The 12272-nt window shown below is 45.0% G+C and overlaps 1 protein-coding gene across 7 annotated transcripts in view; it reads right to left on the reverse strand.

Moving 5' to 3' along the window:
- The window catches only part of MCTP2 (multiple C2 and transmembrane domain containing 2), a 259662-nt gene that overhangs the window by 177422 nt on the left and 69968 nt on the right, over positions 1-12272 (reverse strand). For all 7 annotated transcript variants that reach the window (XM_005221777.5, XM_059879251.1, XM_059879252.1 and 4 more), the window contains 2 exons: positions 4387-4449; positions 3180-3288 (listed from right to left, as the gene is read on the reverse strand). In XM_005221777.5, the coding sequence (XP_005221834.1) occupies positions 3180-3288; positions 4387-4449 (172 nt within the window). The remainder of the gene's footprint in view (positions 1-3179; positions 3289-4386; positions 4450-12272) is intronic.

The raw sequence follows: 12272 nt of genomic DNA on the forward strand, positions 1-12272 counted from the left end.
AAATTAAATTATGTTCAGAGAATACAAATTAAGTAAGAGAGCAAATGTATAATGAGGTCCAGCCCCAGGAAAAGAAAACGTTATATCTAAGACAGGACTGAAACTCTCTGTACCAGGAGAAGCACGCATTTCTGCTCGCCTGCCTCGGCTCAGTGCCTGGAGCAGAGGTCCTCACAGCATGGTTTCTGGGCCAGCTGCATTGTGATTGCCTGGGAACCTGTTAGAACTGTAAGTTCTCGGGCACCGCATCAGACATCCTCAATCAGAAACCTCTGCGGGTGGGCAATGCGTATTTTCACAAGTCCTCTAGACTGCTCAGACATTCACTCAATTTTGGAAACTACTGGTCCAAAGGACTGCATTGGATAAAATTCTGAGTTGGGCTCCATAGAAAACATTGTCAGACCGATTAGACATGATAGACATGTGCCCTGCCTCCACACAAAGGAGCCAGGGCACAGGTGCAAAGAGTATGATCCCTGCAGAAACCAACAGTGGGCGTCCAAAGTGCCCTGATCACACCCTAATACCTGTGAAAATCAAGCAGTAATGAATGCAGTCACAAACACTTTCTGGGAGGGGATGTTTTCTTAATGGATAATGATTAACCTTCCCAATAAATAAAAGAGACAGGAACAGTTACTACCGGTTATAAAAGACACAGGTGCTAGAACAGGTTATGACCTAGACTCCTTAGTAGGTATTTATCTTTGGATTATATTAGGTGTACAAAAGATAAAGCCAACCTGTCATCTGATGTTTAGCTCTGATGAAACCATAATGGCAGAGATGACTATGATAGGGTTAGAGCACAGACCCCAGCCTCTCCTTTGGCCCTGAAGCAGTGAGGTGTGGAGTAGCTCCGCATAAACCTTATTGTTTCGGTCCTTTTCTGATGCAGGCAATGGTTTCTCCATCATTTGCCAACTTTACTGAGCATCTATTGGGTGTCTGCTGTAAGTGTACCAGTGTGATACAGCAAGGCTGGTGTGGCCAGACCACTCACACAGATAAGGGATCAAACAGCGAGAACAGATGGCAAAACCGGAAAAGGGGGAGCTGGTCCTGGAAGAAGTCCAAGGTCTGGGCACATCTCCAAAGTGACAGACTTTTGGAGTGTTTCAAAAATTCAGAACAGGACACGTATTTTACAGGTTTACAGCACTTTCTTTCAAGTCAGGTTAAATGAACTCTCTGTGGAACATATTTCTAATCTCCAGATGAGTTGTCCCCAGTCAAGCTCTAAAATGATCACCATTTCATGGAAGCATCCACCAGATACCGTGGGTTCCCAAAAAGAATTGGGATATTCGTGGGTGGGCAGTTACCTGACTCTGGTTTATGATCATGTCCCTCAGATGTGATTCCAGGTACGAAATGCTATCTACCCCAAACCTTTCAAAATAACCTTAAGAGAGCTACCTAATACAGCACAGACATTTTATAATAAGAGTACACAATACCACTACCCAAGAAGTTGCACAATTGATAGATAAGAAATTATAACTTTGATAGAAACACTATTTCCCAACAAGGAGAGAATGAGATTTGTTCGCTATTTTGAAATCCTGAGACATTACGATAAGAAAGAGCTAATTTTGTTTTAAAAAAACTCCACCCTAAAAGATGGTAGTCTACTGAGATCAGGTGGATGGAAGACACCACACTCCTAAACGGGAGCAGTAGAAAGAAAGTCACAGCACAAAAAGTTTCAGGGACAGAGGTGAGACAAGAGGATAGGATGGCAGGAAAACTAGGGACGCTCCAAGCGTCACAGCAACAGAGGCAGGAAGCAGAAAGTGGCCCGAGCAAGTACCACCGTGACTGGTTGGCACAGCACACAGAGCAGCTGGGTGGGCCAGCACTGCCCTGTTCCTCTGGGGCTGAGCCGTGATCAGCAAAGGCACTTGCAAGCAGGAATGGTGAGCATGGGCACGAAGGCAGAGAGGAAGGCCTTCCATGACAGGGGAGAACCAGGAGCTGCTGGTAACTGAGAGGGATGGGAAGGACCTGGCCTCAAGGACTGGCTCTCCCTGTCCAGATGCACTCCACTGCTGCTCCGTGAAGACAGGACACGGTACCCCAAAACAGCATCTACAGACGGCAACAGGGACACATAAACAAAAAGAGGAGTGGAAAGCACAGCAAGAGGACCTCCAAGGGAGGAAGTGCCAAGCAGGAGATTTTTAATGTATACTTAACGCTCTCAAAGCTGACGGCAATATCCTATGTGTGAAACAAACACGCTGTGTGCTCAGTCACTGCAGTCGTGTCTGACTCTTTGCAACCCTACGGATTGTAGCCCGCCAGGCTCCTCTGTCCATGCGATTCTCCACCAAGAATACTGGAGCGGGTTGCCATGCCCTCCTCCAGGGGATCTTCTCAACCCCGGCAGAGATCAAACCCACATCTCCTGAGTCTCCTGCACTGCAGGCAGATTCTTTACCACTGAGCCCCCAGGGAAGCCCAAAACAAACATAGACTGTTCTAAACAATTTTTTAAAAAGACAACTCAAAACATGAACAGAATAGCACAATGGTCATAACAATTAATGAGAAAATGAGTGAGCTGGAAGGCCCAGCTAAGGAATTCTTCCTGAAAAAAAAAAGTAATGATAATAATGAGAATGAAAGGTAAGAGACAGAGAAGACAGACAGAAGGGTGACCCTTCCCTCTTTTCATAGCTGTTCCAAAATAAGAGTAGAGAGGAACCAGCAAAAACCCAAAGAAAGACACAAAATTCTTTAGAATAAAAAGACTGCACCTTCTAGACAAAATAATGAGAAAAGATAACAAAGGAAAAACAGATATATCCTTCTCCAGGGGGATGTTCCTGACCCAGGGATCGAACCTACATCTCCTACATTGCAGGTGGATTCTTTACCACTGAGCTACCAGGGAAGCCCCATAAAGCACTTATAGCGATGTTTCCGCCTACAACTTTATGTGGTTATTCATATTTGATGATGATTATTAATATAATCAGAGAAAAGGACGGTAAGATTTTATGTGTTTCAATAACTCACTGCAAATACCTTAATACTTGGAGAAATTTAGATTGAGAGCTCCAGTCTACCACCAGCCATGCTGAGACAGAAAAGGCTGACTCGCAGGCTTGACAGAGGGTAGAGAGGAAGAGGTCCCCAGGTTACCGACAGCGCACAGGGCCAGGCCTTACCACAGCGATCCCGGACCACCAGGTTCCGACCTTCCTTCAGGTGGATGGTGAGGAGGTAGGCAAAAGGGCTGGGCAGGTTACTCAAGCCATCGCCAGCTTCCCTGAGACCCTGCACAGATGGAGAAGTAAGTGAAGTCAGTTGTCTTGGGCCCGAGAACAGAATGTGGAAATGCTTCTTCATTTAAGCAAAAAGGATGCTTGCGATCATGGCAAATCTTCTAGCATCATCCTCCACCCAACCTACTTCGATGCTTACCCTGTTCTTTATCTTTCTCCCACAGGGATTCTATGAGAATTCATGACAAGAGTTTTGCAATATTTACTTTTCAAGAAGAAGTATTAATAGATAAGTTGCATGCTGACAACTGACATCCCCTTAAACTCACTCATGTCCTGCAGGATCCTTGATCCTACAGCTTCCGGTGGAGCATCTAGAGAGGACTCAGCACGCAGAGGTCCAGCCATGGGGTGGGCTCCCACGGGCCTGGTCCACACCTCCAAGCTCAGATGTGGGATGTCTCCCTCCTCTTCTCCCCTTGCCCACCACCCCTCACCAGTTCACGTGTAATAGAAAGATTCTAGTTCACGACGACTCAGATGACAGCCTGCTGATCCACAGCCACTAACACATGTCCCTCCCTGGGTCCCCACAGGAGACACTTCCTCTCTGGGCCATATTTTTCTTTCATATGAGAGTCTCACCTCTCCCAAGTTCCCTTCCCTTTCCAGGAACACAGCAACTTCTATAAGCCATTATATCAAATTCGAGTCTGTTTCTGAATATTTATTAACTGAATCCAATTCAGGTTTTGGAAAGAGCAAAGGTGTGTCTTTGGGAAGAAAACGTACAGATAAAATGATGTGTTGTTCACTTATTTGACTTTCAATTAATCGATCTGTGGCTAAGTCACTCTCAACCTGCCTTCTTTTCAAAGTTTCTTGGTCCACATTTCAAAGCACTTCAAAATGGCTTTGTCTCCTGCACCATCTCCTTCATTCTCATGGCTCTGTATTTTTAGAAGAATCTATTCCACTCTGACAAATCAATAGACACTGAATTCATCTTTTCCAGCCACAATTTGCAGGGCCTGTCTTTGTGGGTGACTACAGTTCCACATCCTTTAGAAATAAAAAGAGGCAAAGATCCAAACATTTGATAGGAAATATTTATAGTACTTAGTGCTTGTTTTTAAGGAATGTCACTTACAGATTGCTCTTCAGAATGTTGAGATGTCAGAGCAGCATTCAGATCACCACTTCCACAGAGCTTCTGTCAACAAGAAGAAGAAAAAGAATAACAACCCTGCTTTAAAAAAGCAAAAGAATATCCACCCACAAGGATACCCTTTATCAAGTCTTTCCCTTTGAAGCTTCCATTTGCATATTCAGTTTCAGATGTGCGGGCTGCCTTCCAGAGCGTGTGGTGAGTCTTGGCAGTAAAAGGCTGACTCACTGGAGTCCATGAGGCTGCAGCCTCTGCCCTCTTAGTCACTGATCAGCATGTAAATAAGGCCAATTCTAATCTCCTGTGGGGCAGCCAGCACATCTGTAGTTCACTCAAGTCATCAGCGTGCCAGCAGCTTTGTCCCAGGGGAGGACCAAGGGCCATCCTGCCAGGTCCCTCCATCAGGGACCTGCCTAGACCCCGGCCATAAAGGAGAAAAGGGTAGAACAGGTACCAGAGACCTGAGCTCATCAGTCAGGTAGGACCCATTTCAAACGTGATCAAAAAGATGTTCCTCCAACCATAACCTCATGAACAAGAACCAGTAAGGAAATGCAAGTTCTCTACAAACGATCTCAGATGGGGAGGTGTCTATATTTCCCAATTTAAATATGCCTCCAATAACCAGGAAATGATGCCAAGGGGCAATGACGTGAGTATGGCTCAGCAGTAAGTATGGGACACAGTAGACATCTGCACTCTTATCAGCTTTCTCTGTACAAGTGTGAGGTCCCCAGGAGCTCTGGGATTCTATGAAGGTTCTGGGCTTGATGTGAGGCTAGATGCCTATGTGAAAAGGCACAGACAGTGGAAGGGAAATGGCAAAAGGCCTCCCAGCACTTGGGGTGTGTCCCCGTTTGTTGGACCCATTGGCTGGGGCTCATTTCCTGTGGGAAAACGCGATTTCTCCCTCCAAACAAGGCTGAGTAACTCTGAAGTTGTGGGTAAATTTACACACAGGCAGAGATTGCTCAGATGACCCTGAAGCTGGTGACCCTGAAGGGGTGAAGGTGAGGACCAGATGCACTGTGGTCATTGATCCTTGGCACAGCAGGCTCAATTCAGAGAGCCTGCCTGGATGGAAGGCAGACTGGCTCCAGGACACTGCCTCTCTCTCTCCCTCTCTTTCGAGTGGAGCTTAGGCAAACAGTACCTGAATTCTAGAGCAAAAGGACATTTCTTCAGATGGTACAAGGGCCAATCAAGGGCTGCAAACAAGCAGGGGCTTTCTGGTCCACCCCCTGTAAACACACTGACACCACCAAGTGCTACAGGAATGAGCCCCGATCATGTCACGTGGGGCCTCGTAAGCCTCACCAGGGAGCACAGGGGCACTCCTATAGATGTCTGCACCTGAGCATCTCCCTCACCAGCGAGCACAGGGGCGCTCCTACAGATGTCTGCACCGGAGCGTCTCCCTCACCAGCGAGCACAGGGCACTCCTACAGATGTCTGCACCGGAGTGTCGCCCTCACCAGCGAGCACAGGGGCGCTCCTACAGATGTCTGCACCTGAGCGTTGCCCACACCAGCGAGCACAGGGCGCTCCTACAGATGTCTGCACTGGAGCGTCGCCCTTACCAGCGAGCACAGGGGCGCTCCTACAGATGTCTGCACCTGACCTTCTCCGATCACATCTGCCTCTTCTCCCAGTCTTAGTCAAATGTCCCTCAACTGTGAATACATTTCATTCAGGACCCAGGGTCATGGCAGGCACAAGGACCTTGCTCTAAGGACCCTAGCACTTCAGTCACTGAAAGCCCCAGCTGTGGAGGGACCATGACCACCCATCTCTCCCAGTGTGAGCTTGACCCCGGTAGCAGACAAGGAAAGGAGCAGCTGGGCCTCCCGTCACCTCTCGTCTGGTTGGTTAACATCTACTTGTGTTATGTGTAAAATGACACCCAGGAGAGCGAGACAGGACAGCCTGCGGGCTGCTTTATGAGGACGATCAATATATTAAACTCAACTCTCTCAAGTTCAGAAGATGTCTCCTCATGTCTTTTACACTATGGCATTCCCCCACAGTCATCTCCTGGAAGCTGAGCAATTCCTCCTCTACCTGATCTGCAAAACCAACAATGGCCCAATCAGGTCTTCATGTGCAGAACCAACAAGTAACATCTGCTGTGTGATCACCCTGTTAGTGTCTCCAGTTTCATGAAACAAATCAACACTCCACTGAATCAATCCTATTTGAAGGCAGTTCTGCAAAACCACTGCCGCTGGGATCAGAATTCCTGTTTAGAGTGAGTGATTATGAACTGAGTAACAGGGGGCCCAGTATCTTCCACGACCCAACAGGAGAGAGAATGTTCCCTAAGAAGCAGCATTCCTCAACCAGCACACCTACACACTCTCCCAAGAGAGCCCTCCCTGCACTTAATGGTAACTGATGAAGTGACAGCTAATGATAACGCTCATGGAGTGACAAATGAGCCCACATCATCACCATCATTTACATGCTATCAGAAACGATCACGGGGCTTTCCTTCAAATACACGATAAGTCTTCCGCTTAGAATAACATGGAAATTAAATGTGAAGAATGACATTAATTCAATATGATGGCTGGTTTTACTCACAGAAAAGTCACAGAACTTAAAGTTATGGTTCCCATGGCCCCTGTAACTGTCACCCGTTGTATATACCCACCAAGGAAGGAAAGTGATCACCATAAAGAAGACAGGAAAGGCCTACAGAAGCAAGGGAGGACCGGGTTACAGCCGCTGGGGGACACATAACTGAACATTTCCTTACGCTCTGCATGGAGCCAAAGGATTTATTCATTGAGTAAAAACTGCATTATTTTCAGCTTTTTTGTAAACCAACTAACAAGTTGGTAACTTTTTCATTAAAAAATTACAATTAGTATTTTTCTTGTAGGAATACTTGGTATCTGCCATCTTGAGATTTTTGTTGTTGTTCTCAACAAGCATAATCAAGCACTCTAATTTTTCTTTTCAAATTTTACTTTAAAAAAGTTAACACATAGTGAAACTGGCTTCTTACATGTGAGTATAGTATGATGACATTTTAATACACGTATGTATTCATGTAACTACCACCAGTATTAGGACACAGAACAGTTCCCCCCCAAAAAAATCCTGCATGTGATCCGACTGTGATCCAGGTGTTCCCTCTCCCGACTCCATGGCAGTCACTGACCTATTCTTACCCTACAGCTTCATCTTTTTTCAGAATATCATACGTATGCAAACTTTTGATACTGGCTAACACTGAAACCTGTATGCAGGTCAGGAAGCAACAGTTAGAACTGGACATGGAACAACAGACTGGTTCCAAATAGGAAAAGGAGTACATCAAGGCTGTATATTGTCACCCTGCTTATTTAACTTATATGCAGAGTACATCATGAGAAACACTGGGCTGGAAGAAGCACAAGCTGGAATCAAGATTGCTGGGAGAAATATAAATAACTGCAGATAAGCAGATGACACCACCCTTACGGCAGAAAGTGAAGAAAACCTAAAGAGCTTCTTGATGAAAGTGAAAGAGGAGAGTGAAAAAGTTGGCTTAAAGCTCAACATTCAGGAAACTAAGATCATGACATCCTGTCCAATCACTTCATGGCAAATAGATGGGGAAACAGTGGCTGACTTTATTTTTCTGAGCTCCCAAAATCACTGCAGATGGTAACTGCAGCCATGAAATTAAAAGACACTTACTCCTTGGAAGGAAAGTTATGACCAAGCTAGACAGCATATTAAAAAGCAGAGACATTATTCTGCCAACAAAGGTCCGTCTAGTCAAGGCTATGGTTTTTCCAGTAGTCATGTATGGATGTGAGAGTTGAACTATAAAGCTGAGCACAGAAGAATTGATGCTTTTGAACTGTGGTGTTGGAGAAGACTCTTGAGAGTCCTTTGGACTACAAGGAGATCCAACCAGTCCATCCTAAAGGAGATCAGTCCTTTAGGTGTTCCTTGGAAGGACTGATGTTGAAGCTGAAACTCCAACACTTTGGCCACCTGATGCAAAGAGCTGACTCATTTGAAAAGACCCTGATGCTGGCAAAGATTGAAGGCAGGAGGAGAAGGAGACAAAAGAGGATGAGATGGCTGGATGGCATCACCGACTCGATGGACGTGAGTTTGAGTGAACTCCAGGAGCTGGTGATGGACAGGGAGGCCTGGCGTGCTGCAGTTCATGGGGTCGCAAAGAGCTGGACATGACTGAGCAACTGAACTGAACTGAACATCTTTCACTCAGCATAGTGCCTCTGAAATCCATTCAAACTGGCAATTTTTTAAATTGCTGAATGCTATTCCACAATTATGAGTGTACTATAATTTGTTTATCCATTAAGCACTGGTTTTAACCATTTTAAACAAATGTTTCCAAGGGCATACTCAGGAAAAGACAAATAATCTTGAGTATCATTAGTGATGAAAAGTCTTCATATGATAAAGCTCTCTAATTATATATAACATCCAGAAACTCAGCACTAACATGTTGGCAGAAGGCCAGTCATCTCTCACACAACTCCTCCTCTCACCTTTCGGGTAAGTGGAATTTGTGTGTGTTTGCATGTGTGCGTGCATGCGCGTATGTTTTCTTTTTTTAATGACAGCAAATTTACATCAATATTTCCATTTTATCTTGCTTTAAGGTATAATTTATGGAAAAGTAAAACATACAAAACTGCACAACTTATTAAAATAAGGAGATATTTGCATGGATGGCTCAATTGTTTAAAAAAGGAAAAGAAAATCTCCAGTCACCAAGGATCTTAAGAGCAAGACACTGATGTGAAAAAAAACATTTTCTTTTGTTTACACTATGTGTGATCTTGTACAAATATCACTTCCCACGCGGCTGTCTGAAGGATCTTACCACGAGGAATACACAGGAAGTCTAATAACAAGCAAAGTAAACAATCGTTGACTGTTTAAAACTTTAGTGGAAGGAGATGTAAGCCCACATGCAGGAAAGCTAAATAACAGTAACAAGCTGGCTGAGAAGATCACCTGGATGGTCTCTGGGAAATACTCTATCCAAGGACATGAGTATAGCAAATGATATATATAATACATATAGAATTAATCACTTAACCCACATCTATTATTGGATGGGCCAAAAAGTTTGCTTGGGTTTTTCCATAGGATATAATGGGAGGAAAGGGACATAGGAATACCTATGGCTGAACCAAGTTGATATATGACAGAAACCAACACAACATTGTAATTATCCTTCAATTAAAAATAAATAAAGTAAGAAAAAAAAGATGTGATGGAAAAACCCGAATGACCTTTTTGGCCAAGCCACCATTAAGACTGTGAATACTCAGGATGAGTGTAGTCAGAGACACAAATACCTACAGGGAAAGGAAGTAGCAAGAAGGGCAGAGGGCAGATGGCTAGACAGACCATTACATGATGCTTGAAAACAGTGACAGAATTCAAAAAACTCAGGTGGCAGTCAGAGGTCACAGTAAGGACGCCTGTTCAGAAAAATTCAGGTCCACCAAATGGCTGAGTCCACGTGTATGCAATTTTCATATAACTTTTCAGGAGGTTATTGATCACACAATCATGGTATACACATTTATATTCCCCCACTCCCAGAATTATTTAAAATGTTATCTAATACACAAAATATGAGTCAAGTATGTGCATCTGTGTGAATATTCACTGCCTGTACCAGCAAATTAAAGCCCAACACTTGTCTTTATAAAGTTTAAACAGTGAAATACAGCCCCATCTATCCATTTGTATATTGCCTATGTATATATTTGGAGAAGGCAATGGCACTCCACTCCAATACTCTTGCCTGGAAAATCCCATGGATGGAGGAGCCTGGTGGGCTGCAGTCCATGGGGTCACTAAGAGTTGGACACAACTGAGCAACTTCACTTTCACTTTTCACTTTCATGTATTGGAGAAGGAAATGGCAACCCACTCCAGTGTTCTTGCCTGGAGAATCCCAGGGACGGGGGAGCCTGGTGGGCTGCCGTCTATGCGGTTGCACAGAGTCGGACATGACTGAGGCAACTTAGCAGCGGTATGTATATATTTATACACTTTCTATGGCTAATTTCATGCTACAACACCAGGGTTGAGTAGTTGCTACAGAGCAAGGGCTATGGTTCACAAAACTGTACCTATTTATTACCTGGCCCTTTATAGAAAAAGTTTGCCAACCTTGATATAGGGAACTTCTCTTACCACATTCAGTAACATGTGCCCACTGACCTTCCATAATCATTTTCAAGACTGCTAGCAGAAGGTACTTTAGAAATAACAATGGTCCCCTCTTTACTCTGGCTAGCACTTCATAATCAACAAATACACACTTCTGTTAACTTCTTATAAGAAGTCCATGGACTGTCGCTAGTAATTCACCAATTTACAAATTGAGAGCCAGAGCTAAGAGGTTAGTTGGTTGCCGAAGAGAAGCAAGAAAGGTTAATTAGCCCTTCACCTGGTTTCTGCCCTTCAGTGCACACAACTGTGCCCAGAACCAGGAGAATCTAAGAGCAGAACCTTCACGTGATGTGCACAACAGTCAGCTCTGATCAGTAGTAGACAGAGACCTGGAGCTACAAACACCTAAGTCTGAATCCCACTTCTGCTACGTCCTGGCTTTGTGGCCTTGAAAAGTTCACTTAAGTTCACGGCCACAGGAGCATCTCTCAAAGGGGCAAAAAAATCTATTACCCTTACAGGCTGAGAAAAATTCATTCCTTCAGAGATACCTGTCCTAGTTCCTTCTTTGGCCCAGTCACTGTACAAGGCTCTCTGTATAAGGAGTGAGTCCAGCAGGTGTGGCCCAACGAGACTACATTTACACAGCACTTAGCAGAGTTCCTTCCACACAACCTCTCAGGGTGCTATTAAATCGGTGTTGCCATTCTATTATTTTTTATTACTACGAAGACAGTGGATGTGTTTGGGAAGACTGAAGAAAACAACTCAATGAAGGTGGTCAGTAACCCAAGTCCACCCCTTCAATCTGACCATCCCTTCCCCACCGACACTCTTATGATGGCAGATAGATCATCAAGGTAGGGGCTTCCAAAGTGGTGCAGTGATGAAGAATCTGCCTCCAATGCAGAAGATGTAGGAGATGTGGGTTTGGTCCCTTGGTCAGGAGGATCCCCTGGAGGAGGAAATAGCAACCCACTCTTGTATGCTTTGGCTCCGTCACTTCATTCTCTCTGGAGTTATCTCTCCACTGATCTCCAGGAGCATATTGGGCACCTACTGACCTGGGGAGTTCATCTTTCATGTCCTATCTTTTTGCCTTTTCATACTGTTCATAGGGTTCTCAAGGCAAGAAGTGGTTTGCCATTCCCTTCTCAAGCGGTCCACGTTTTATCAGAACTCTCCACCATGACCTGTCCTTCTTGGGTGTCCCTACACGGCATGGCTCATAGTTTCATTGAGTTAGACAAGGCTGTGGTCCATGTGATCAGATTGGTTAGTTTCCTGTGACTGTGGTTTTCAGTCTGTCTTCCCTCTGATGGAGAAGGATAAGAGGCTTATGGAAGCTTCCTGATGGGAGAGACTGGCTGAAGGGAAAACTGGGTCTTGTTCTGATGAGTGGGGCCATGCTCAGTAAAACTTTAATTCAATTTTCTGTTGATGGGTGGGGTTGTCCTGTTATTTACAGGAGACAAACTGGTGGAGGTAATGAAGATGATGGTGGCCTCCTTCAAAAGGCATGCACTGCTACACTCAGTGCCCCCAGCCCTGCAGCAGGCCGCCACCAGTCCACACCTCTGCTGGAGGCTCCCGGACACTCATGGGCAAGTCTGGGTCAGTCTCTTGTGGGGTCACTGCTTCTTTCTCCTGGGTCCTTGTGCGCACAAAGTTCTGCAAGGAGATCCAACCAATCCATCCAAAAG

This window comes from Bos taurus, chromosome 21 (assembly GCF_002263795.3).
Source record: "Bos taurus isolate L1 Dominette 01449 registration number 42190680 breed Hereford chromosome 21, ARS-UCD2.0, whole genome shotgun sequence".
In the NCBI taxonomy this organism is placed as follows: domain Eukaryota; kingdom Metazoa; phylum Chordata; class Mammalia; order Artiodactyla; family Bovidae; genus Bos; species Bos taurus.